Source organism: Sminthopsis crassicaudata, chromosome 1, assembly GCF_048593235.1.
Source record: "Sminthopsis crassicaudata isolate SCR6 chromosome 1, ASM4859323v1, whole genome shotgun sequence".
Classification (NCBI taxonomy): domain Eukaryota; kingdom Metazoa; phylum Chordata; class Mammalia; order Dasyuromorphia; family Dasyuridae; genus Sminthopsis; species Sminthopsis crassicaudata.
Window position 1 is genome coordinate 575926430 of NC_133617.1, and position 27972 is coordinate 575954401.

A 27972-nucleotide genomic window follows, 5' to 3' on the forward strand; every position below is an offset into this window, starting at 1 on the left:
TCTAGCGCCACCCGGCGGCGAACAGACGCTGCGCGTTCCGAACCTTCCGCGCGCCGGAACGTTTTTTCGCCGGCGCGGCGCTCCCGGCTGGCGGGGGAAGGTTTTGGGCTGGGCACCGTGCGCCGTGTGCACTGGGCGCGCTCTGAGTTGTACTCGGTGGTGGTTGTAGTGGCCCGTGCGGTGCCGGGACCCGTCACCTTCCGGGGGATCGCGGTGAGTATTCCGCCTGGGGCCTGGGGAACTCTTTGAAGGAAGAGGAACAAGATTCCCGAGAGGGAAGCGGGAGGGGGCGCCTGGGAGGAGGCTGCCCGGGCGTCGCGTAGGGGAAGGGACTGAGACGCGGTGGGGGATGGGAGGTTTATTTGGTAGGGGGAGGAGTGAGGGGCGCTGCTACCAGAACCGAAAGGGAGTTATGTGTGGCTTGGAGAGGAAGGCGTCGGAGTCTTTAAATCCGGGGAATGAGGCTGACTGAGGGGAGGAGTACGACTGGGGCAGAATCCACAATACGGGGGTGAAGAATGTTGGTCTCTGGCCCAAATAAGTATGTATGATGGACGCGAATGAATGGGCTTGGAAGTCAGGAAATCCCCCCGCAGTCATTTAGGAGTAGTGCGGCTCGAAGCCTCAGTTTTCTCATCTGTAAAGTGGGGATAATGGTCGTGCGGGCGCGTGCACACACTTCTGTGCTCCCTCACTAGGTTATCCTAGTGCTTTGCTGCTGTGAAAGCATCACATAAAAGTTAGTGTTGTTATTGTAAACCTTTTCTTCCTGTCTGTCAGCTGTTGCCCCAAGCCGCATGACAGAGGTCGGGTTGGGACTCCTGGAAGGAGAAGGCAAGAATTTTCTAGTGTCGTGTATTGGAAATGGCCCTGACGTGAATAGAAGAAGGTTGTCCATGGACAATTTCACCCTTCTTTCTCCAGAGTATTTTCAGGGGTCCTGTGGAAAAGTAGCTTCAGGACAGGAATATTCAGAAATATCTGAGGGAGAAGTAACAGAAGCAGCATTTTTAATCCTAGAAATGAGCGCAGCTGGGGAACTGGAGTCCCGTTTGACATTGGAGTGGTCAGAATGACCACTTTCCAGAATGCTTTCCAGGATCTTGAGACAAGGCCAGAAAGGCTTGGACATAGGGAACTTCAGTCCACTTGGCTTCTCTGTGGCGAAACAAGTTGAGCTTCTGGAGGGTGCTGTAGTTAATTAATCCATTAATGGGCCATTTTTCCTGGTTCCCCAAGATATAAACTAGACAGTATTGCAAAAGAAATTAAATTTCTTTTTTTTTTTAATTTACATTTAAATTTTTTATTAATTTTATAATTGTAACTTTTTTTTTCGACAGTACATATGTATGGGTATTTTTTTTTTTTACAACATTATCCCTTGCACTCACATCTATTCTGAATTTTCCCTCCTTCCCTCCACCCCCTCCCCTAGATGGCAGGGATCCCATACATGTTAAATGTGTTATATATCCTAGATACAATATGTGTGTGCAGAACCAAACAGTTCTCTTGTTGCATAGGAAGAAATGGATTCAGAAGGTAAAAATATCCTAGGAAGAAAAACAAAAAAACAAAAATGCAAACAGTTTACATTCATTTCCCAGTGTTCCTTCTCTGGGTGTAGCTGATTCTGTCCATCATTGATCAACTGGAACTGAATTATATCTTCTCTATGTTGAAGATATCCACTTCCATCAGAATACATCTTCATACAGTATTGTTGAAGTGTATAGTGATCTCCTGGTTCTGCTCAGTTCACTCAGCATCAGTTGATGTAAGTCTCTCCAGGCCTCTCTGTATTCCTCCTGCTGGTCATTTCTTATAGAGCAATAATATTCCATAACATTCATATACCATAATTTACCCAACCATTCTCCAATTGATGGGCATCCATTTATTTTCCAGTTTCTAGCCACTACAAAAAGAGCTGCCACAAACATTTTGGCACATGCAGGTCCCTTTCCCTTCTTTAGTATTTCCTTGGGATATAAGCCTAGTAGTAGTATGGCTGGATCAAAGGGGATGCACAGTTTGATAACTTTTTGGGCATAATTCCAGATTGCTCTCCAGAATGGTTGGATTCTTTCACAGCTTCACCAACAATGCATCAATGTCGCAGTTTTCCCACAGCCCCTCCAACATTCATCATTATTTGTTCCTGTCATCTTAGCCAATCTGACAAGTGCGTAGTGGTATCACAGAGGTGTCTTAATTTGCATTTCTCTGATTAATAGTGATTTGGAACACTCTTTCATATGAGTGGATAGAGTTTCAAGAAATTAAGTTTCTTAGTTTTGAAATCTTTCAGGCCAAATTTGTCTGTTTTTTAAGAAGCAGCCTAAAAGAGAATCTCTAGGGATTCCTTTTCCTAGTTCTATAGCACCCATCCTCTTCAGGCGTCCCAGAAAGGATGATAGGTGATAGATGTCCCCTGGTTAAAGATATTTCTGCTGAGAAATGCAAGAACTTTCAAGTCTAGGTGTCAAGGAAGTCTGCTGAGCGTGAAGCTCCTGACAGTCCCAAGCCTTCCTAGTATTTGGAACGAAGATACCTACCCAAATTGATTACTCAGAGATCACTAATAAAAAGCAGAATTATTTATTAGAATCTCAAGAAGTGGATCCCATCCCGTTCTGCAAGCCGAAGTTCACAGCAGGAGAGGCCACTCATTTGAGAATGCTCACAGTTTTTATACATTTCAGACAAAGAACCCCAAAATCCCACTCTATATGGTGTGATTAGTCACATACGCTCTATTCCCCTATTTAGTCAGTGGAATGCAGTAGTTAAGGTGATGTATAGCTTCCTCACCAGTGTCCTTCTTTGGATAATGGAATGTAGTTCAGGTCTTATCTAAAATCACATGCTGCAGGAGAAGCCAAAATTGAGGCCTCTAAGTCTTCAATTAATTTAGCTAACAGTCTCTGATCAACATATGCTTGATCTGTAAGTTCTTCTTCACCTTTTTCACACAATGTTTGAGAGGGTCCCCAGGTCAGTGTCGCAGGTATTGCAAAAGAATTTGCAGTCCCAGTCTCCCAAGTTAAATTGGCAAGAGGGGTTTGTTGAAACTGAGATTTCAGGGGAGTAGATTTCAAATTGGAAGTAGCAAAGAATTGAGAGAACAGCTTTATGTAGTCCCTGATAGCCTAAGTCTAAGGAGTAATCTCCAGATGAATTAAGGTCGTCTCTAAAATTTGATTATCACTGACCAGATCCTCAGTCAGCAGTGAGTGGGTTTAGGAGTTTCCTGAATCAGATAGATTGAGAGTTTCCTGAGAGAGATTCCAAAGCCAAAAGATTTAATGTTTCCTTACCTAGTCCCTCCTCCCTTTCCCCCACCCCCCCAAAAAATCAAGGGACCAAAGAATTATATCAAGTTCAGTGTGCCATTGGCTATGTGACTGAGCAAAGCACTTATCCTTTCTTAGCTATAGTTTCCTGATCTCTAAAAGAAGGGGATTGAATTCATTTCAGCTAAGGTCCTTTCCAGGCTTAAAACTTTGAGTTATGATCTCTTCTGACCAAACCTTATGATTCTGTTTGTTAAAGGAAAACTGACATTGATTTGATATTAGCAGCTTCTTGGAGACTTTTAAATAAGTATTGCTGATAATATCCTGTAAGGTGTTGCTTTCACAAAAACTTCTTAACATATATTTAGGAGGATCGTGCCATTCTCCTTGTTGTTCAGTCATTTCTGACTCTTCATGACCCCATTGACAAATTTGCAAGGAATGGTTTGCCATTTTTTTCTCCAGCTATTCTTACAAATGAGGAAATATAGGCAAACAGGATTATGTGATTTCCCCAAGGTCATACAGCTATTAATTGTGTGAGTCCAGATTTGCATTCAGGAAGGAGTATTCTTGACTCCAGGCCTGGGTACTCTGTCCAATGTGCCATTCTCTTTACAACATTTCTTTGGTACAGGTCACATCCTGTTCTTGTACATTCCTTTTCAGTCTGTGTAGTTCTTAGAGAATCCAACTTGGAGAATCCACATAATTTCCTATACTCTGCCTTGTGACTTAAGTCATTTCTTGACCAGGAATAGTATTATCAGTCTCCCCTCCTCTTCCCACCCCAAGCGACAATTAATTGGTAGTATTTCTCAGTCTTCTGATATTTAAAGTCTGTTTGAAACAATGGAAATGTAGACCTTGGCTCTAGTTCCATGTTCATATTGTTTCAGTATTTTTTCATTTTAATTTTAGTACAACAAATGTAGAACCGTACCCCTAATTTTCCCTGCACATGTTATTGGAGCTAAATAGAAATAAAATATCAATGTTTGGTGTTTATGTGAAATCAAGTATTTTTTACAGGTAACTTATGAGGAGTGGATATCTATAAAGGGTAGTGCCGACACTTTTTGCACTCAAGCACTTAACTCATTATTCAGATTCTTATGTGACTTTATATTCTTATGATTTGGGTACCCTTTCCAAGATGTAGATCAAATTCTTTCCCTGCCCATTCTGGAGGAAATTCTTACTCATGTCCTAACATAGATTCCACTTTGAAGTATATAATGAAGTAATAATGATAATGAAGATAATGAGCTAGAAACTTTGAATTCTCCTAATCTTTCAAAGATAAAAGAACACTCCAACTTCCATTTGTCATTCTTTACTCTCACCAGGTAATAGGAATAGCTTATTTCTCTTCCCATCTTACATTTCCCTGATGATACCATGTCTATGTCTAACCTGGGGACCCCACCTAATTTCTTTCCTATTGTCCTCTATATTGTATTCATTTTAAAATTTCAGTTTAATTAGATTGATACTGAATTTTAAAAAATTTTTATTTATAATTTTTTGACAATATATATGCATGAGTAATTTTTTTTTATAACATTATCCCTTGTATTCATTTTTCCAGATTATCCCCTCTCTCCCTCTACTCCCTTCCCTTGATGACAGGCAATCCCATATATTTTACATGTGTTACAATATAACCTAGATAAAATTTTCTTGTTGCACATTAAGTATTAGATTCCGAAGGTATAAGTAACCTGGGTAGATAGACAGTAGTGCTAACAATTTACATTCACTTCCCAGTATTCCTTCTCTGGGTGTAGTTGTTTCTGTCCATCACTGATCAACTGGAAGTGAGTTGGTTCTTCTTTATGTTGAAGATATCCACTTCCATCAGAATACAGATTGATACTGAATTTTAAGGTTAATTGTTTGCCTAGGAGACAGTTTGTTAAAGGAGAGTCTTTTAAGTAAAACTTTTTAAGTAAAACTGCATTTTTCTGTAGTCAGTTTGGGTTGTTTTTTTTTTTTAAATAATAAAAAGCCTATATTGCTTATACTTTTCTGTTAATTTCTGTAACAGTGGAGATGTATAAAATTGTAGCAAAAAAATGTCCTTTTTTTTTAAAATTTTTTATCAAGGATACTGCAATGTTTAGGTAAATGATTTTCTTAAAATCTTGTGAAGAAGAAAGAGGTTACTGATGTCCTCTTGAATGTCTTTCTATGGTAATATTGCCCATCCTGTCTTTTTTTCTTTACAATTCATATATCTTGATAATGCACTGGCTTAACTCTGGCATGGATTTATTTCTTCTATGACATAGATCACATTGATTGATCCAATTTTCATCTTAGTGACAGTTATTTCCACTTCCTTATCTTATGATTGATTACAAATATTATGTTTCTACTGTCAGTAATGAAAATCATTTTCTGCAAGAATGTTTTCAATAATGTTACATATTTTTCATTTATTGTCCTTCCTATTTGATCTGTAAAACACTTTTGAGATAAATTGGTTGATTTGAATCACACATCAAGTTTTCTGCAGATTTGCTTTCTGTTTCCCTGCTCTTTGCTATTTTTTAAGGTTATATTGCTAATAATTATTTTGTATGCTTTATAGGTATATAATGAAGTTTATGTTACAAACCAGTGCAGCTCATGTTGGCCACAGGGGAGTGGTTGAAGGTTTTAGGGAAGACATATACATTAGGAAAATTGCTTTGGCATTGATGTGTAGGATATGTTATAAGAGAATAGGCAGTAGCCAAGAGAGAATTTAATTGAGAGAGAAACTGAAGAGGCAAAAATTAACAGGATTTTGGCAGTTGATTCTATATAGGGATGATAGAAGAGAGAAGAGGCCAAGTTTTCAGTCAGGAAAGTAGGAAAGGGGCAAGGTGATTCTTCTTTTAACCTTTTTTTCTTAAACTTTTAAAAATCCAGAATGTAAACACCAAATGAAAATGATCTATTCCCCATTCCATATATATCATAGAGTGGAAGAAATGGATTAGACACAAAATGTTGAGTTTTTAATATGCAGAAGTTTCTTTTCCTTTTTAAATATATAATAAATTCAACATGTAATTTTCAAAACTGCTTTGCTTGTGATTCTTTCTGGCTTTCCTTATCTCTTTTTTTTAGAGGGGCAGGTATGGAAGATGATTAAATTCTGCTTTGAACATACTGAGTTTCATGGTTGAACTGGTTGCGTTGATGAAGATGTTTAATAGGTATTTAGAAATGCTGAACTGAAACAGGAGTCTGAAGATACAGATCTGGGAGTTGTCTACATAGAGGTGATAATTGAAACCATTACACTAGATTAGATCATCCCAAGAAAAGTTCAAGGACAAAGCTCTAGAACATATCTGTGTTTATTTAGGGTAGAGAGAAGAACAACTAGAGACTTAAAAGGAAAAAACTGAGAAGTAGTTTGTGGTCAACACTATCAAATAATACAAAGACATGAAGGAGGAAAGCAGCCTGAACAAGAAAGGAGTAGAAGAAAGAATAAAATTTTCCTAACAGAACATAACTCACTTGTCAAGTAAATGAAAAATAATGAGAAAATGAAAGCATTTGAAAAGAACTTGCAATTTGGAGTCAAGACCTGAGTTTCAGTCATAACTATAACTTTATGTGAATTTGAGCAAGTCTTTAAATTCTTAGGACCATATTTTTCTCATCTATGGCATGAAGTTGGCCTAGATAGGGAATTTTAGCCTTTTTTGTGTCATGGACTTCTCAAAATAATATTTCTAGGGGCAGCTAGTTGTTGCAGAGGATAGAGCACCAGCTCTGAAGTCAAGAGGGCATGAGTTCAAATCTGGTCTCAGACATTTAACACTTCCTAGTATCATGACCCTAGACAAGTCACTTAACCCCAATTGCCTCAGGGGAATAATAATACTTCTAAATGCTTAAAATAAAATCCATAGAACTACAAAGGAAACCAATTATATTGAAGTAAAGATATCATTTCTTCCTCTTCACTTCCTTTCCCCTATATGCCTTGTCCCTGAATCTGTCATATTGAAATGTATCCTGGAACACTCCCCGCACCCCAGCTTAAGCACCTCTTGTCTATGTGGCCTCTAATTCTGTAATCTGGAAGTTTGGCTTGAAGGGGAAGAAAATGATAGCATAAGAATATGGAGGAGTGAAGGGAAGATTTTTTTTTTTTTTCCCAACAGAAAACTTCAGCAAGTTTGTAGCTAGAGAGAAAAGGAAATTTAATATGCTTGAGAGAAAGTTGGTGATTAATATAGTAGGAGATAGGATCAGTTACACAAAAGAAGAGCCCCTACTGAAAGCAGATTGAAGGAAATGAAAATAGAGAAGCTTTTGAGCTATAAAGGAAGAGAGTTGACCTACTATCAAATGGCCTCAATTTTCTCAAGTTAAATGTGAGTTACTGGGTTTTTTCCTTGTTAATATCTTTTTTATGTGGATATACTTGAAGATGATGATGATAATAATTTTGTTCTAAGGTAATTGGGGTTAAGTGACTTGCCCAGGGTCACACATCTAGAAAGTATTAAGCATCTGAGGTCAGCTTGGAACTCAAATCCTCCTGAATTCGGGGCCAGTTTTCTACCAGCTGCCCTCATGTGGATGAACTTGATAACCAATACTGTTGAGATATGAAAAATCTAATAAAAATTGAATGTTTTTGTCTTACAGGGTATTTACTTCTTGATAACTGGAACTAAAAAAAGGAACAATGGATGAAGAACCTGAAAAAACAAAACGCTGGGAAGGGGGCTATGAAAGAACATGGTAAATATAATAGTGACTACTTTTTTTTTTTTTTTTTAAGCATTTGTTGTTCTTTTCAACTTTTTTCTTTCTCTTTTTTTTTTTTTTCCTCAAATAATCATTACTTTTAGGGAAATTCTTAAAGAAGATGAGTCTGGATCACTTAAAGCTACCATAGAAGACATTCTCTTCAAGGCCAAGAGAAAAAGGTAAACTAGGAGTTCACTTAAAAATTTTCAGGTAGACTCTAGTTACTAGATCATCTTTTTATTGATAGCTAAGAAAACCTTACAAAACTTTGGAAGTGAGCCTTTTTCTCTTTAAAAGTGACCTTGCATAGATTAGAACTGCTTGACATATCTGTAATGAATTTTTCCACTGAGATTTATTTTTGGACACAGTGTTAAGGACCGTGCCTAAGTGTGAAACCTAGAAAGCTTGTAGAGTGTTAAAGGGACTATACTATTAAGGATCAGATTGGTTCTCCCAAAGCCCCCACAGCTATGAAATAACACATTTGAAGGAATTGCAAAACAGCCTTTATTGAAGAAGTTGCTTATGAATTGGAAATGAAGTAAATGAGACTAGAGGGGAGAGGAGAAAGGTCATAGATTGCAACTGCCTCTCAGTCTACTTGTATCCTTATCATCCTCTCACATAAAAGGAAGCAGCCACTAGCAGGTGGCTCCCATAACAACAGAGAATGAATTTTGAAATCCCTCTAAGTTTTTTTCTGGGCTCTTAAGATTTTCCTGATGCTGAGTGAAATGAACAGGACCAGGAGATCATTATATACTTCAGCCACAGTACTATATGATGAGCAATTCTGATGGCTGTGGCTTTCTTCAACGAGATGAACCAAGTCAGTTCCATTTGTTCAATAATGAAGAGATCCAGCTACATCCAGAGAAAGAACTCTGGGAAATGAATGTGAACCACAACATAGCACTTCTACTCCCTCTGTTTTTGTCCACTTGCATTTTTGATTTCCTTCTCAGTTTAATTTTAGCTTATTTCTAAGTCTGATTTTTCTTGTGAAGCAAAATAACTGTATGGATATGTATACATGTATTGTGTTTAACATATACTTTAACATATTTAACATGTATTGGTCTACTTGCCATCTAGGGGAAGGTGTGAGGGGAAGGAGGGGAAAAGTTGGAACAGAAGGTTTTGCAAGGGTCAGTGCTGAAAAATTACCCATGCATATATCTTGTAAATCAAAAGCTAGAATAAAAAAAAAGAAAATAATCTAAAATATTTAAATACATGCTTTCTTTATTATATTATTACACAATTTGAACCCCTATAAGAAAATGAAAACAAAACAAAACAAAAAAGCCCAGTAACTTTATAACATAATTACATGTGATTAAATTTTTTAAAAATTTTATTTATAAATTTTTTGACATTATATATGCATGAGTAATTTTTTTTTTATAACATTATTCCTTGTATTCATTTTTCCAAATTATCCCCTCCCTCCCTCTACTCCCTCCCCTTGATGACAGGCAATCCCATATATTTTACATGTGTTAACAATATAACCTAGATACAATATATGTGTGTAAATACCATTTTCTTGTTACGCATTAAGTATTAGATTCCGAAGGTATAAGTAACCTGGGTAGATAGACAGTAGTTCTAACAGTTTACATTCACTTCCCAGTGTTGTGATTAAACTTTTTAAAAACTCTACATTGAACAATTACAAAAAGAAGATTTTCCTCATAAAACCTTTGTTCTTGTGTTTGTTCTTTTTTTTTTTCCCCCTAGAACTCTTTTTCTCTTTTCAGCCTTTTGTGGCAAGTCTTAGAATCTAGACAGTCAATCTCCAAAAAGCCCCCTGAACTTTAGGCTGAATGTTCCTATATTTTACTAAAATTGACCCTTCAGCTGTTAGTATAATGCTGAAGCAATTTCATTTTATTTTATTTTATTTTACTTTTGAGGCTGGGGTTAAGTCACACAGCTAGGAAGTGTTAAGTGTCTGAGACCAGATTTGAACTCGCGTGCTCTATCCACTGTGCCACCTAGCTGCCCCTGAAGCAATTTTAGATTGTGAAAGGGATGTTTATCTTTGCATCTAAAGGTAAATGCACAGATAGAATTTATTTTCCAAAGAATATTAACAAATTGTTCTTAATGTTTTCTTTTTATTCTTTCTTTTGAAACTATAACTGAAGTATTTTGGTTTTTTCATTTAAAAGTGTAGAAATTAGTCCATGTAGAAAATAAAATTAATTTAACTCAGATTTACTTTCTCTTTATTTATTTTTTAATTCAAAGTAATGTGCGAAAGTAAGTTCTTCCTCTCCCCTCTGCTATATTTCAGAGAAGCCACTCCAGGGCCTATTAAGGATCTCGTGAACCTTCAAGGATAGAATGAGAATGTGGTCCTGACATTACAAGGACATAATAGTTCACATTGAAATAGTATTTTTTGGTCATAAAATAACTTTATGTACATTATTTTTTTTAACTCTCGTAAGAACTTTAGGTGGTACAGTATCAGATATGTAGGTAGCTTGGTTGTATAATATTATCCATATTTTACAAATAGGTGAACTTGAAGCTCAGTGTCTTAGTGACTTGCTGAAGATCTTGTAGCTTTTCTTTTGACACCATATACAGTATTTCTTTGTGTTATGATATTTTGTTTTCCTCTAACTTGAGAGGGCATAAAAGTGTTAACTGTTCATTATTTCATTTTAAAATGCGGCATATTTCTTGTGATTTCATAAGGTTATAGTATTAATATTATGATAATTGTATGGCATTGTATTGTACTAAAATATTTCCCTATTTTAACAGAGTATTTGAGCACCATGGACAAGTTCGACTTGGAATGGTATGTTTTTAATTTGTTTTTTTCACTGTTGTAGATATTTTGCCTAAAATATACAGATAGTCCTGTAGAATTAGCAACGTGGCCATACACTTTTTAGTTTATATTTTTTAAAAGTATAGTTCTCATATTTCTTCTGTATGGATTATTATGAACAATTACTAGCTTTTTTTGAAATTAAGAATTTATCCTTAAAATTTTTCCATTGTTTATTTTTGCAGATGAGACATCTTTATGTAGTTGTAGATGGATCAAGAACTATGGAAGACCAAGACTTAAAGCCTAATAGACTGACATGTACTTTAAAGGTAAAATATCTTATTTAAACTAATTAAAGGGTAGCTTTAATTGCTTACTATTTTTAATGTAATTTTTATTGTTTTATGTATATATAGTATGGTTATGAATTTATGATTAGCAGTATTATTAAGTAAAGGTCAACCTGATTGTTTTAGTCTTTTAATTAGCACATTCAGTTTTAATATAGAAATATGTGATCTTAACCTGATTTAAAGTAGTTTATTATCTTAAGGAGGCTGACCTGATATTATTGCTTAATTGCTTGGTTAGTAAATATTGTAATGTAAAAGTAATCATTTTAGTAACAAATAGTAAGTATTTGGTAGTTCAAAGATAAAGTTAAGTAAGCCCCTTATGTAGTTTCTCCAGAATTCCAATTTTACTAAGCCTCAATTAATAAAGTTTTATTCACCTAAGGAAATAACCTTTGAAGACATTCACATACTAGAGGACTGTATTGTGTGTGTAGAAAGAAATCTGAGGAAACTTATCTTTTGGATTTATAATTTTGTTTTAAACTCATAACTATAACTGAAGAAAAGTTGGCACTACATTTTAAAATGAAGTGAATGCCTTGATGTAGTAGTCTGACAGTACAGATCATTAAAACTCTTGAGTTTATTTGTAGGTTCTTATAAGGAGAACACATGTAGTGCTTTATGGAGTTACAAAATGCTTTCTTCAAAATAATCCAGGGAGTGAGATAGTTTAAGTATCATTAGTATCACTTTATAGATGAGGAAACTAAAGTCTGAAGAGGTGAAATGACTTGTATATGTCATGAAATGACGTAAATACATGTAATGTTCTTTTCATTACCATACTTCCTCCAAATATCTAAATAACTGGTTTTAGTATGTATCCTACTTTTAAAAAGTTCATTAATAAAATATGCATTTAATCAAACAAATATCTCTTGCATCAAACTTTTTGTCATTAAGCAATCTAATTTTCATTGAAATTATAATTTATCAGTTAACAGTAGACCACACAGAGCCACAGAATAGTAGAGCCTTTCATTTTCATGAGAAGAAATAACTTTCTGAAAATAAAGTCTCTTTCCAAAAAACTATTTAATTTGCAAATTTATTTCACTTCAGCAAGCTTTATGTTATGAATAGTTGGGTTTTCTTCTGATAAAATTAATTCCTACCTATTTACATTGGAAGATGAGTTATTTTGACTTAGAAGCTGCTCTGAATTTATAACATGCAGAATCCAGAGGTGGGGAGCTCTGGGTGTGAAATATTACATATATTGTCAGATTCAGTCGATATATCAGTTGTTTTTCTTCTTTTTCCCCCTCTCTTATTCTTTGTTTCAGAGGTTGGCTCTTTAGGGACGGCTACACATTTTTATTGATGTCTTTTGTTATATAAGAATTTTTTTTGTTTGTTTTGCTGAGGCAATTGGAGTTAAGTGACTTGCCCAGGGTCACACTGCTAGGAAATATTATGTGTCTGAGACCAGATTTGAACTTAGGTCCTCCTGACTTCAGGGCTGGTGCTCCATCCACTGTGCCACTTAGCTGCAAAGTTCTACAAAAAATTAATTGACTGTGTCAAGTAAGTCTGACGCCATATTCAATTGTCCATATCTTTGGTTACCAACCACTTCAGGGAAATTGAAAGAAGTGGTTTTTCCATCTTACTGGGCCAGGCTTCCTTTTCATAATTTTTCAGTATTTATTTTGATTATTTTTTTTTTAAATTAGCTAAAAAAAAAAAAAAAAAAGCTATATTGTAGCTAGTAGTCATGATTTTTTTTTTTTTTTGCATTTAGTTTTGAATATTTCAGTATTTTAAATCTACTAGAAATCTAAGAAATCATACTAGTATGTGTGATTATATGGTAGTAAATAAAGAATTGGAAGAATATGTAGTGGTATGAGATTCTGTACATTAGAAGAAAAAGTATAGGCTTTTGTGAAGTTCTTTATAATGTCTTTATGGGTAATATTTGAAATGTTTAATATGGAAATTTTGATATATATTTTTTAATTTTTACAGTTACTAGAATACTTTGTGGAGGAATATTTTGATCAGAATCCTATTAGTCAGGTAGGTACTTCTGTTAAAGTAAAAGTAGATTGCTGTTCATGTTGCTAAATGTAATTGACAAAATGAAATCAACTCCATATTTATCAGTTGTTTTTAGTATCTTTTTAAAAAGAATTCGATAAGGTTAAAAAATTCAATTATGATTTAGGTTGTATTTTCCTGGATTAATAAATGTTCCAAGTTTTGCCTTGAGTTGAACAGTACAAGGAAAACATTATGTATGTTAGGAACTAAAGAGTTCATATCTTATAATTGGATTAATTTTGACAAATTATTTTTTAAAAAGTGTTATAAGCAAGTAAGTTAGCTATGAATCATGATTTCTTGGTAATTTATTGCTTGTTTTATTTGAGTTCTTTGACAATTAAAAAATTTAATATGTAAGAATAATAGAAAGTTTTGATTTATTTTTGAGATTGGGATAATCGTAACTAAGAGTAAGAGAGCTGAAAAGCTGACAGAACTCTCAGGTATGTGCTGCTTGTTATACATTTGTATTCATTAATTCTGTTTAGATTAGGTGGTGGGCTTTGAAATATCAGGAGCCATACCTATTAAACATCATTCTCTTGCATATACTGTAGAAAGACTATTGGTCTAAAAAGCAAGAGATTGGGATTGAAATAATAGCACTATTTTGTGCTGGTTACATGATTTGAGAAATGAAGATATTTAATTTCCCTAGTCTTCACTGTAATCATTTGGAAAATAAGGTTAGATTATGTGACTTGTAGGATTCTTTTCAGCCTTAAAGATCTCTGCTTCTTTATTTACCTAATCTTGGTTAAGATGCTATGATCATGTCCTTAATGTACCATCTGAAACTACTTTATAACAAAATATTTAAGTGAATTGAATGCTGCTCTTTGGTCACTCTGATAATATAATGACTTTAAGTGCATTTTTTCAGGTTTTCTTTTTTTTCTCAATAGTATTTTGTTTTTCCAAATACATAGTTTTCAACATTCATTTTTGTAGGACTTGTTTTTCAAATTTATCTCTCTTCCACGTTTACTTTATCCCTCCCCAGGACAGCATACAATCTGATATAAGTTAGATATGTGCAATCTTTTAAAAAATATTTCCATATTTGTCATATTGAATAAGAAAAATCAGACCAAAAGGAAAAAAGCCTTGAGAAGAAAACAAACAAAAAAAGGAGAAAACACTATTACCATCCATATAGTTCTCACTAAGGATATGAATGTCATTTTCCATCCCAGGGATCAATAGAATCACTAGATTGTTGAGAAGAGTAAAGTTCATTATAGTTGATCATCACATAATCCTGTTGTTACTGTATACAATGTTTTTGGTTATTCTCACATCAGTTCATTTAAGTATTTTCAGATATTTCTTTTTCATATTTATTGCATATATGAAAGAATATTTTGAGCTACTACTATTAAACTATCTAATTTTGAAATTGAGTAATTTTTTTTGTTTCTTTGTATAATTTTGAATCAGCATCTTTTGTTTTTCCAGTACCTACATATTCCATTGTATAGATTCTCTCCTGTGTAATAAAGAGTATTTTTAAAATAAAAACAAAGAAATTTAGTAAAACTGCTCAATATTTAATTAAAAGTTTAATAATCTATATACCTTTTAAGTTAAAGAGCACAAGAAAACATTACAAGCATTATATTTAATCGTGGTCTTTTTTAAAGATTTCTGTTTATATTAAATTACATTTTAAACTGGCAAATGTTCTGAAAAAAAAAATGCAATCAGTTCTTGGTAAAAAGAAGAAAAGAATACTGATATCTTTGGGAAACAATCTTCTGGGTAATAAAGTTGACCCTGAATTGAATATTTATGTAATAAACAGGTTATTTAAAACCAGGTGGCCTCCTGTTCAATTTGTCTTGAATGTTTGACTGGATGAAATTATGCATTATATGCATACTCATTTCGTTGCAGATCCATAATGAGCTACTTTATTTGGATTAAGTCTATCATCCCCTTAAATAGCAAAATTCTCTGACATAACTGTTGTACATTCTTGGCAAAACTTTTGTAGGAACAGTTTGGGATAGTAACTTTCATGCCATGCACTGTTTTGTGATTGAGGAAACTAGTTCTAGATTCCATTCTGGTCCCTTCCCTTAACTCTTCTTGTCTTCATTTCTTAATCTATAAAATAAGTGCATAGGACTAAAATCAAAGATTCTTTACTTGGCATCTATTAAGAAAAAAAATTTTTTTTTTTGCTAACTATATTTCAATATAATTGACTTCATTTGTAATTCTTTATATTTACTTTATGCATTTTTAAAGACAGTATTCTGAGAAGATATCTATAGGCTTTACCAGACTGCCAGAAAGGTCCATGATATCTTGGTCTAGATGATTTCTAAATTTTCTTCTGTTGTGACACACTTTTCATTTACATTTTTCTGAGGAGTGAAGTTTTGGAAAAAGCTAGAAATGATAAAGTAACAAATTTACACGATTTACACAAAAATATTTATAATAAAAAGTCATATTTATTAGATGACTTTAATACAAAACACTATTATGGTTATTGTGAGAATAGAAAGAAAAATCATAAATGTAATAAATTTGTAGGACTAAGTTTCCTTGCCACACATTGAATTAACTTGACCAAATGAAACTTTTTTCATCTTAAGCATCCTTAGTACCTTCTCAAGGAAGCACTAATTACTGCTACTCAGTATCAATTTAGGCATCATTTCAACAGCTTAAAAGTGTTAAATATTTGTTAACATGCTGCATAGATATGCAGAGTGATCAGGTATTCAAATAGAATTTCTGTCCAGGACTAGTTTTAGAGTAGAAAAAAAAATGGGATTTTATTGTAAGATTTTACCATATTAGCAATATATGAACTAATAATGATATTTAGGGGAAAATCTTATTAGAATTTGATTGTGTAATTAATAAATGTGTGTATACAATTTATATTTTATTTATATATTTTACATTTTAGGAAATGCAAGGAAGCATATAACCTCTCTCAAGAAAGCAGTAGATATGACATGTCATGGAGAGCCATCTCTCTACAATTCTTTAAGCCTGGCCATGCAGACTCTAAAGTCAGTGTTTTATATGTTTTATTTTTTAACATAAATTTTTATGGGTATAAATTATAAAAATTAGGGGTTTAGTATAAATTTAAAGGGGTTAAAGTGCTATGTTGGGTCATAGCTGTAATAACATTGTTAATCCAGGGGACCCAGAAGGATATTTATGTTGTATAATATTATTTGGAGGTGATATTAGAAAATATTTTTATTTCCCTCACTTTAGATTTCAGGAGACAAGTATTTTGTTCTCTCCAAAATTTTAGAAGTGTATGGACAACTATTAACTATTTTAACTTCATTCCAAAATAAATATATTTAATATAATGAAAATTTAAAAATAGCTTGTTGAACATGAAAAAATTCAATATAAGAATTGGTGATTTGATTTCACTTTGATTAAATGTAGGACAAGATTTTTTGCCTAGTATCTTTGCCTAGAGCTCGTATATATACCTGGCTTATCTGGCAGCCTCATCTGTCCATAACAGTCCAATCTCCTATTTATCTGGAAGTAAAAAATATCCCTGCATAGCCAAAATTTGCTCACAAGTTCATCTCCTGTATCCAGTGCCCAGCATTGTGCTCTGCAGACAACAAGCAAGTGAGAAGAGTTTGTTGATAGTGAAAAGAACAGCACCTGGATTCAGGAACAACAGACCCGGCCAAGTGGTCATTGTCAGCTCATTTAAAGTCTCTGGGCCTGTGTTTTCTCATTCATAAATTGGGGATGATAATACCTAAAATATATAGTATACCAAGTTGTTGTAACAAATAATTTCTGCAAACCATTTTTGAAATTTTAAAGTGCCCCAGACATATCAATTATTATCATTGTTCTCTTAATATAATTGAATTAGATTTACTCATGTAACTCATCTTACCTTACTGCAGAGGCATTACAATATAGCATAGAGAGTTAGTTCTGGATTTAATCTTGCTTATAGCATTTAATTTACTAAGTATTTGACCACTCAGAACCTCCTTCTCATCCATAAAATGAAGGTGAGAACACCCTTCATACCTTGCATTGTTGTGAGGAAATTGCTTTGTAAACAAAATTCCTTATAATTGTTATTACATATTGTTTAGAACTTTTCTAACTTTTCTTTTCTAACTTTTCTAACAAGTGTGATTATTTAATTTCTCAGCATACAGAAAATTAGAAATTATGTATTTGAGTAATCTAATAAATATTGTCATTGACCACATAAAAGGATAGCTAAATTCAAAGTATTAGAAAGAAAATCTTTAAGGAATAAATATAAATTTGGAACCCCTTGGTGCTGGGGTAAAACAGCTGAAACCACCTCACTGTTTCCATATATTATTATTTTTTTTTCCCCCCTGAGGCTAGGGTTAAGTGACTTGCCCAGGGTCACACAGCTAGGAAGTCTTCAGTGTCTGAGATCAGATTTGAACTCGGGTCCTCCTGAATTCAAGGCTGGTGCTCTATCCACTGCGCCACCTAGTTGCCCTGTTTCCATATACAAATACCTCATTCTTTAATGTTCCTGAAATGTTAAACTATCCTTCTTTTTAAGCTAGATGTAAATTATGTAAATAAAATTTCCTAATCCTCATCATAGTGTACTTTGTTTTATTTTTAGACATATGCCAGGGCACACAAGTAGAGAAGTCCTTATCATCTTTGGCAGTCTTACTACCTGTGATCCATCTAACATCTATGATTTAATCAAGGTGACTCTTATTTGTTTGAAAAAGAGAACAAAATTACAATTTTAAAGATAATAATCTTATCGTTTTTATGTACTCTTTATATTTAACATACTTATTAAGGTGTTGTCTGTACCACGCTTTTCTTGTTTCTTATGAAGAATTTAAAGGCAGCTAAAATTAGAGTGTCTGTTATCGGCTTATCTGCTGAAGTTCGAGTTTGCACTGTACTTGCCCGTGAAACTGGTGGTAAGTATATAGAATACTCAATATCTCTTACCATTTAAGAAGTATAAATCTTAAATTACATTAAGTTATTCAGTCCTTTTTGGCTTTTTAACTTGATTACAGTGTATATCTTATAGCCCAAAATACTGGCAGCCAACTTATTTTTACTTTTGTTTTTAAAAAATATCATCTATTTGCAAAACCAAGAATATGAAAGGAAAAATTTCTATGTTCTTTTTTTAAAATTTTTTAAAAATTTCCATGTTCTTGAAAAAGATTCCATATAAGTTTACTCTTTCTAAATTATAATTATATCCTTATTATGCCTAGCTGATGTCATTCAGGGAAAGTTATCCATGTAAAGCTCTTTTTTTTCCCCCCTGAGGCAATTGGTGTTAAATGACTTGCCCAGGTACACATAGCCAGGAAATTTTAATTGTCTGAGGCCAGACTTGAATTCGTGCCCTCCTGACCTCAGGTCTGGTGCTCTATCCACTGTTCTACCTAATAAAGCTTTTTAAAATAATAGTTTATTTTGCCTTAAAGTTTTTTTATTCAAATCTTATATTTTATATTTTTATAGCTAAAATGACTAATGAAATTTTATAGAAACTGGGTTTTAATTACATGGTTAAAAGCCAAATTTTTTATATTTCTTCCCAATTTTTAGGAACATACCATGTTATTTTAGATGAAAGTCATTATAAAGAACTCCTAACACATCATGTTAGTCCTCCACCTGCCAGTTCAAGTTCTGAATGCTCTCTTATTCGTATGGGTAAGTTTTATTCTGTTTATTTTTATTTATAAAAATAAATTTTGATTGCTATCTTTATATTGCCAAAAATTATCAGTTTCCCTAACCTTTCTCGCAGAACTATTTCATGTAGCAAATAATATTTTTTAAAGGAAAAAAAAAAGAGGGAAAAAATAAAAAGCAATAAATACATGAAAAAAATTGGAAGTATGTTTAGTATTCCAAATGAATAGACCTCTCACTTCTGTAAAGAAGGGGAGTGATGATATCTTCTTATATCTCTTCTTTGAGGCCATACTTTTTCTTTGTAATTTTAGATTATTTTATGGTGGTTGGTCTTTTCATTTACATTATTATAATTATTGTGCATGTTGATTTCTTGACTCTGCTTACTTTACTCTCTTGTTCATGTAAGTCTGTCTTTGTTACTCTGTGTCATCTTTTATAGAACAATAATAATTCCATTGCATTAATATATCACATTTTGTTTAGCCATTCCCACCCAAGTTGGTGGATATGTACTTTGTTTCCAATGTTTTCCTACTACAAAAAAATTTTTCATGTATATGAGGGTCTGGTACTTCCTTGATATGTATCCCTATTGGTGCAAGTTTTAGATCAGATCTTTATGTTCGAATCTTAGATGAGAGTATAGATGCTTTATTCACTTTGCATAATTTCAAATTGATTTCCAAAATGTTAACACTGATTCCCAGTTTCACCTGCAATGTATTAATGTACTAATCTGCCCACAATACCTCTAATATTAACTATTCAAAATGAGTAATTTTAAAAATAATCAGTTTTAGTTTTTATTTTAACAAAAGAATCAGTTTTAACTTTTAAATTTTTTCTTTTATTGATTTATTTTGTTTTTGTACCTTCTTTTCCAAAATTGGTTCTCTATCTTTTCCCCAAGGGAGCCATCCTCCAACAAATTTTAAAAGAATTTTTAAAAAGTAGTTCAGCTGTTCTCATTATTATGGCAGTTAGAAGGAGTATATATAGACAGAGAGCACCAGTGTGAGTTGAACGTGAAGGGATAATATCTTTAAATGATGAAATTAAGGATGAGTGAGGGAGGAATGTACTGAAGAAAGGGAAAAGGAGAAATGGTGCAAATTATCTGCCATTAAAAAAGAAGCAAGAAAAAGCTTTTACAGTGGAGGGGACGAGGGGGAGTAAAGGATGAGTGACTGAACTTTACTCTCATCAGAATTGGCTCAAATAGGAAATAATATACATATTCAGTAGGGGTTTAGAAATCTACCTTACTGAGTACTCAGAGAGCACTGTGGGGACTGAGTGTTTTCACTCTTTTTGTTGTTTACTTACATTTTGTCTTCTTTCTCATTTTTTCTTTTTTGATCTGATTTTTCTTATGCAGCATGATAATTGTGGCTGTGTGACCCTGGGCAAGTCATTTAACTCTAATTGTCTAAGGGGGAGAGAATTTTCTCATTTCTGAGAATGTTATAGATAAGTAATAATCACTTTTGATTCATTATCATTTATTATTCAATTTATTATTTTGATTCATTATCATTTATTATTCAAATAAATTATCATTTATTATTCAAATAAACAAAAGAAAATGAAAGAAAAATGAAAAAAAAAGATGAAAACAAGCATGGTTCAGTCTTTATTTAAACAGTTTTCTCTGAGATAGCATTTTTTATTGTAAGTGCTTAGAATTATTTCGGATCATTGCATTGCTGAGAATAGCTAAGGCTTTCACAGTTCCTCATTAAACAATATTGCTGTTACTGTGTACAATGTACATATTGAGTCTGTTTACTTCACTTTGCATCAGTTTATGTAAATCTTTCCAAATTTTCTGAAATTATCTTGTTTGTCATTTGTTATAGCTTGATAATATTCTATTACAATCACTTGCCACAGCTTGTTTAGCCATTTCCTAATTAATGGGTAAAACTTTGATTTCCAATTCTTAACCACTACATAAATGATGCTATAAATATTTTCTTACAAATATAGGTCCTTTTCCCTTTTTTGTGGATATCTTTGTGATATAGATCTAGCAGTGATATTGCTGAATCAAAGGATATACATGTTTTATAGGTCTTGGATTTCAAAATGTTTTCCAGAATGGTTAGATTAGCTCATGGCTCTACCAGTAGTATATTAGTGTCTCACAACTAGGCAATTCAAAGAAAAGTAAACATTTTTTGTTTGAATTATTTCAATTAGTAAAGGCATCTTAATAATTTATATGACTCATGGATTGTCTTTGGATGTGTGGATTAAATCCCCTCTATCCTTAGAGAATACATATGATAGAATTCATATTCCAGTTTCTCTTAACTACTAGTTGTCTACTCTCAGCTGGATCCTGACATACACACCACCCACTTCCATCTCCATATTTTCCAGAGATGTTCCAGAGTCCACTTCCATTTTGACTATTGGACGCACTGTTGGTCAGGGGACCAACTACTGAGCCTTTGCTTCTTAAATTCATTGGAACTTTTCCATTCTTAGTTACTCTTTAAGTCAGACCTGAAGTACTTCTTGACTTTTTTATTTGCCTAAAAAGAATCCTCTTTCTCTGTGATCTCATTTGTTTAGAGTGAAAACTCCTTGAGAGTAAGAACTGTCTCACTTTGTTTCTGTTTGTATTCTCAGAACTTGGCATAATGCTTCACACATAATACATGCTTAATAAATACCTTTTTGTTCCATTCCATTCATTTTCATCATTGAGCAACTATTTGCCTACTTTCTTTATTACACTTTGTTACCCCTACCCCCTTTGGAATTCAAGGAGTTAGTAATCCCCTGTTTGAGGATAGAATCTTTATCACCCTGCTTTTTTGTCTTGAATTTTTATTTGCAACTTTGTAATTGGAATTGTAGACCTATTTCTCATATTTAGCTACCTAACAGATGATCTCTAGGAGACATTGAGATGATAGAGAAATGATGTTTGCTAAAATTATTTTTGTAATGCAACTTGAAAAAGTTCAGATACTAAATCATAGAATTGTCACTTGATTCAGAAAAAGAAATAATATTTTTTCTCCTTTAAAGGTTTTCCTCAGCACACTATTGCCTCATTATCTGATCAGGATGCTAAACCTTCTTTTAGCATGGCGTAAGTAAAGATTTCAAAATTTTGTCATTTAATCCTTAATACATTATTTAATGTATTACAAACAAAAAGAAATAAAGTTTAAGGAAATGATTTTAATTTAAAATATTTTCTTGGCCAGATTGTTACTACTTGGCTGCTATTGGAATTGATGTGGATAAATCCCTTGTTAAGGATGGCAACAATTTTTTAATATCTTATATCAAAATAAATATTATCATCAATTAGGCAATGGACAAACAACTTATAATACCTCACTTTAATGGGATATTATCCTGTTATAAGACATAATAATATGATGACTTCAGAGGAGCCTAGGAGGGTATAATCAGAATCAGGGGGAGAATGACTAAAACACTATGAATGGAAAGAACAGTAATAACAAAGAACAGTCAAAACTGAATTAAGTGAAAAATTATGGTGGCCAAGTTTGAACTCCAAGAACTTCATGAGAAGTATTTCCTCACTCTTTATTGCAGAGGTGAGAGACTGTGGAATACTACATATGATGTCAGAGTTTTTTGATGTGTTGATTAGTTTTACTGAACTTATCTCCCCTCTTTCTTATTCATTATTATTCAGAATAGTTCATTATACTCAAAAAAGTGATCATTCAAACTTTCCCCTAAAGGCATTTGGATAGCAGTTCTGAGCCAGGCCTTACATTAGGAGGGTACTTCTGTCCACAGTGTCGGGCAAAGTACTCCGAACTTCCAGTTGAATGCAAAATCTGTGGTAAGTCACTATTACTCATAATTTCACTTTATTTACTTTTAGATGATCTGAGTGATTGCCTCCAATCATAAGTTTTGTCATTTACTACTTACATGACCTTGGATAAGTAAGCTTTTTGGGTCTTTGGGCCTTGAATCTAGACTAGATAAACTTGAAGGCCATTCTGTGATTTTTGGTTTAAGTGAATCTAAAAATCCAGTCTTTCCTCTATCTTTTGAGTTTACTGTTGTCCAGTAGAAAGGATTTCTTTCTATGCTGCATGTATGATGCATTTGCTATTCTGTGTGGAATCAAGCATTTCCTTGTGTATCGTTTCAGAGAAGAATCTCTTGCTTAAAGATTTGCTGCATAGATGATTTTGTGCATTGATTAGTAAGGTAGATTTAAAAAAATATTCAAATAAAGCTGCCAGACACAGGAGGTAACTCTGCTGGAGCTCAAGTGTAAATTAGGTTTTGAAATGAGTGCCTTTCTTCTCTACCTAAGGAAGTGATAACTCTAGCAGATGGTCAAATAAAAGAGGTTTTGGCTATTGCATATTAATTGTATATAGTTGAATGATTTTGTTGTTATGATATGTGGCTAAAATTTTAAATAATGAAGTATGAAATTTATATTCCCAGGAACTGATAAGGGATATTAGTTGAGATTTATCAATTTGTTTTTTGGTAATTGTCCTTTATTTTCAGCAATTAATTGTTCTTTGTTTTGAGTGTTAGGTTTAACATTGGTATCTGCTCCCCATCTGGCACGGTCTTATCATCATCTGTTTCCTTTGGAGGCTTTTCAAGAAGTTTCTTTGGAAGAACATAATGGAGAGAGGTAAAGTTGGTTTATAGCTATAATATACTTCAAGTTATAATAATCTAGAAATATTTAGGTAAATGGTTAATTCCTAAATATAACAAGACAGCAAGGTTTTTCATTTTTGGTAGGATTGCTATGTCTTGGTCTGCTAAAGGTGAACATTATTTAAATTCTTGTGAATGGAAAATAAAATGCTGCTTGGGAAGCAAGTGCAGCCCAGTGGAAAGAGGGCTATATTTGGATCAAAAGGTTGTGAATTCAAGTCCTGATTGTCCTTTGGTATATATTATTTAACCTCTTTGGCCTTCCTTTTCCTCATCTTTGAAAAGAGAGGTGTTTTGTGTGTGTGTGTGTGTGTGTGTGTGTGTGTGTGTGTGTGTGTGTGTGTGTGTGTGTGTGTGTTTTCTTTTTTGGGAGAAGCAGTTGGGGGTAAGTGACTTACCCAGGGTCACACAGCTAGTAGTATCTGAGATCATATTTGAACTCAGGTCTTTCTGACTCCAGGTGCTCTGCTCACTGCTCCATCTAGCTGCTTTGAGAGTTTTTTTTTAAATACAGTTTTATTTTTCCAGAAACATACAAAGATAGTTTTCAACATTCACTTTTGCAAAACTTTGTGTTCTAAATTTTTCTCCTTCCTTTTCCCTTTCCTCCCTCTCTAAGACAGCAAACAGTCGAATATAGGTTAAACATGTACAATTCTTATAAATGTATTTACACATTCATCATGCTGTGCAAGAAAAATGTCAAAAGTGTAAAAACTATTACAAAGAAGAAAAAAACCAAGCAAACAACTACAACAACAAAAAAAAAGGTGAAAGTACTATGCTTTGATCCACTTTCAATCTCCATAGTCCATCATAGTTGGTCTTCTCATTATCTTGTTGTTACTGTGTACAATGATTTCCTGATTCTACTCATTTCATTTAGTCTCTAAAATCATCCTCCTGATCATTTCTTATAGAACAATAATATTCCATAACTTTCATATACCATAAGTTATACAGACATTCCCCAACTGATGGGCATTCACTCAATTTCCAATTCTTTGCCACCACAAAAAGGTCAGCTACAAACATTTTTTGCATACGTCGGTCCTTTTCCATCTTTTTATGATCTCTTTATGATAGACCCAGTAGAAACAGTGCTGGATTAAAGAGTATGTACAGTAAAAAGAGAGTTTAGAACCACATTTTCTCAGGAGCCTTTCCATGTCTGTAGTGTGGTGAAATGATTACTTATCTGGGAGTAGGAAATCTTTTTATGAGTTCTGTCACTGGAGAGGGTGTGTGTGTGTGTGTGTGTGTGTGTGTGTGTGTTTTTCTCTCAACCCCTCTCTCTCCTTCCCTCTTCCTTCTTTTCGCTCTCTCCCTCTGCCTTTCTCATTTTTTCTCTCTCTCTTTCACATTTCCTCTGTACTATCAAAGTTGCATGGGATGGGGATATGTGCCATAAAATACTAAGTAAATATATATTATCCTTGTTGGAATTCTGCTGTAATACAGTGAAGCTCAAAAATTCAAATATAGCAATTGCCAAGGCTGGCGTTTTGGAACATATATCAGAGTCATGACAACTATGTTTTATGATCTTGTAGTTTACAAACTCAATAATTTTGACTAATTATGGGGAATATCAATCTGAATTTGAGAGTATTTTGAAAGAAACTTTTTTATTATTATTTTATTATTTTTATTATTTTCAGAAGTCTTACTATTGAACATAAAGTACCCAAGTCCTTGTTTATAATAGAGGTTCTGCTTTAAAGAAGAACTAAGATTTTACTTAATTAAATATTTGTTAAGTACCCACTGTGTACAGAATACTATGCTAGGTTCTGAGAAAATGCAAAGTTTAGATAAGAATGATGCATGGATAATATAGGAAAGTCTTGGCCTTATAAGAATCAAGTTGTTTTAATTCTTCTGAATCCAGGCCCAGATGTGGTAGGTGTCTCTACTTTTTGTGTGCTGCCCATAGTGCATGTCAGTGGGAAAAGAGCTGGTGCCTTCCTGCATGTGTTTTTCAGCATTACCTGCTTTTCTTCCTGTCCTTATATAGTTTCTGTTGTGCCTTTGTACTTATGGTAACATTCTTGATCCTGGAGACTTTTTTGATTGAATTATTCATTAAATTTCAGAGTGAGATATAAGCCTAGCTGCTTAGCATTTAAGACTTCTCCCTTTACAGTTGGGTCCCAATATAACTTTCTAGCCTTAATTATACTGTATGTGCACTCTATAGCCAACGCAGAAAGCCTTCTCTCTCTACCTCCCCCTTCCTATTCCCTTTTTTCCATGTCCTTGTATTGTTACCTCTGCCTGGAACACACTCCTTCTTAGGGTCATCTCTTAGGCACTTTGCCTACCTTCAAGGCTCAGCTTGTTCGGCAGGTCCATGTGTCCATGCTTCCCCCATGGAAAGCATATTCTTTCCTTTTATGGTTCCCCTGTACCTCTTTATGCAATTTCTATATATTTGATTCCTCTGCTGAAATGTGAGCTTCTTAAGACTGGAAACTATTTCTCTTCTGTCTTAGTTTCTTCTAGGTCCTGGCACAGTACCTGGCATTTAGTAGTTGCTACATAGTGCTGGCTTGATTGAGAGAACTGTTAGAGATTACTAGGTGCTTCAGTGTATAGCTCTGGACTTGGAATCATAGACTAAGGTTCAAATCTCACCACAGACATTTTATAGCTAGAAAACCCTGTGTAAATCATGCATCTTCTGTCTATTTCCTCATCTGAAAAATGGGGATAATAGCACGCAACTATTGAGGGATAAATGATATGTTTGTGATATTTTGCAAATCTTAAAGAACAATATAAATGCCCTTATTATTTATTGACTCTCACTAATGGCGTCATTTATGTCTTTGTTCTAAAAGCTAAATGTGACAAAATCTGTTTGAGAATCCCAATATATTATTATAATCTGTTTTTTTCTGGCATTATTTCCAGTGCTTAGAATTTTGGCCTAATAGAACTGAGCATAAAATGTCTTTTTAAGATAATTATATTTTTAAAAAATGATTAAGAATATTTCTTTTTTTCCTCCCCAGATTTTGTCAGGGATGCCTAGGGGAATTAAAAGATCAACATGTAAGTCCACTGGTTTCTAATTACCAAAATGTTTGGTGAGGGTAAGGGGAGGGAGATAGATGGGGGGGGGGGGGAGAGACAGACAAGACACACACACACACACACACACACACACACACTCTCTCTCTCTCTCTCTCTCTCTCTCTCTCTCTCTCTCAGTTTTAAAGTGAAAATTTGATCAGCTGAAACAGTCTTCTTTTGAATTCAGTAGCTAGCACCTAGGTGTAAAATACTGACTTGTAAATAAGGAGGAAATGAAAATTAATATAAAGTACTTTCTGGATGAGCCTATTACATTCAATATTGGTCATATTCATAAAACACTCTCTATCATTAGATACCTTTTTATAATGTTAATTTTATAACAAAATTGATTTGAAAGTATAAAGATTTTTAAAAATTGTTTTTAAAATCAGCCTTACTTTGTTACCATTTTAGTAATGGTTTAGTACCATTTACCATTTCATTTTGTTACCATTTAGTAACATTTTTGAAAAATGATTTAAAAGGTGGCAGCTAGATGGTGCAATGGATAGAGCACTGGCTTTGGAGTCAGAGAAACCTTTGTATGAGTTCAAATCTGGCTTCATACACTTCCTAGCTATGTGACCTTGGACAAGTCACTTAACCTCAACTGCTTTACTGGGGGAAAAGCAAAAATAAAAACGAGGGGGAAAAATCATCTAAAAATATTTTCCTGATTTTGTGTTGTTGATTTTGTTTAGTTTGATCACTATAAACAAAACAAAATTTAACTCACTGTTATAAAATGGGGAAAGGGGGAGAAGAGTTAATAAATAAAAATAATAAAATAACTAATACTCTTCTATCGAGGGACTCGTAGCTAGCCATGTCTCTCTTAAATTCTTATGTTAAATTTAACATTTGACAATTAATTTTAACTTGTTTTTCTTTGTTCTTCTTCCCACTCTTTATTGCAGGTTTATATTTGCACTGTGTGCCAAAATGTATTCTGTGTGGACTGTGACTTGTTTATTCATGACTCTCTTCATTGCTGCCCTGGTTGTATTCATAAGAATCCAATTCCTGCTGGTGTATAACTACATCCTTTCCTACATCTTCTATTTCTATATAAAAAAAAGAAAAATACAACCTATTGTAGGGTGACTTGAGAAATAGCTCTCTGGATTGTAGTAAAACATGAAGAATAATTTGAAATAGGTTGGTTTTTTTTTTAAGAAAATGTTTTGTGTTTCAAAAACTTTCATATTTTTAATAAATTTTTTCTTGTGTTATGTAA

The 27972-nt window shown here is 33.6% G+C and overlaps 1 protein-coding gene across 5 annotated transcripts; it reads left to right on the forward strand.

Annotated features, from left to right (window-relative positions):
* Nucleotides 1–79: 79 nt before the first annotated feature.
* On the forward strand, nucleotides 80–27972 carry GTF2H2 (general transcription factor IIH subunit 2). Of its 5 annotated transcripts, XM_074282221.1 has the most exons (17): nucleotides 107–213; nucleotides 1611–1780; nucleotides 7965–8060; nucleotides 8171–8248; nucleotides 10854–10890; nucleotides 11109–11195; nucleotides 13197–13247; nucleotides 13663–13717; nucleotides 16201–16306; nucleotides 17905–17995; nucleotides 18133–18220; nucleotides 18870–18977; nucleotides 22008–22071; nucleotides 22700–22803; nucleotides 23523–23625; nucleotides 26672–26711; nucleotides 27653–27972. In XM_074282221.1, the coding sequence occupies exons 3-17, from the start codon at nucleotides 8005–8007 to the stop codon at nucleotides 27770–27772; spliced, it is 1188 nt and encodes a 395-aa protein (XP_074138322.1). In that variant the 5' UTR covers nucleotides 107–213; nucleotides 1611–1780; nucleotides 7965–8004; the 3' UTR covers nucleotides 27773–27972. The 5 variants fall into 5 exon arrangements, with proteins under 5 accessions (XP_074138321.1, XP_074138322.1, XP_074138323.1 ...); XM_074282220.1 differs by lacking the exon at nucleotides 1611–1780 and having other exon boundaries at nucleotides 80–213; XM_074282222.1 differs by lacking the exons at nucleotides 107–213; nucleotides 1611–1780 and adding an exon at nucleotides 6423–6577.

Coding starts and splice junctions, on each gene's coding strand:
- GTF2H2 (XM_074282220.1), top strand. CDS start 8,005: ATGGATGAAGAACCTGAAAAAACAAAACGCTGGGAAGGGGGCTATGAA. Junction 13,718..16,200: donor AAAGCTGACAGAACTCTCAG/GTATGTGCTGCT, acceptor TTTACATTTTAG/GAAATGCAAGGAAGCATATA. Junction 18,221..18,869: donor ACTTGCCCGTGAAACTGGTG/GTAAGTATATAG, acceptor CCCAATTTTTAG/GAACATACCATGTTATTTTA.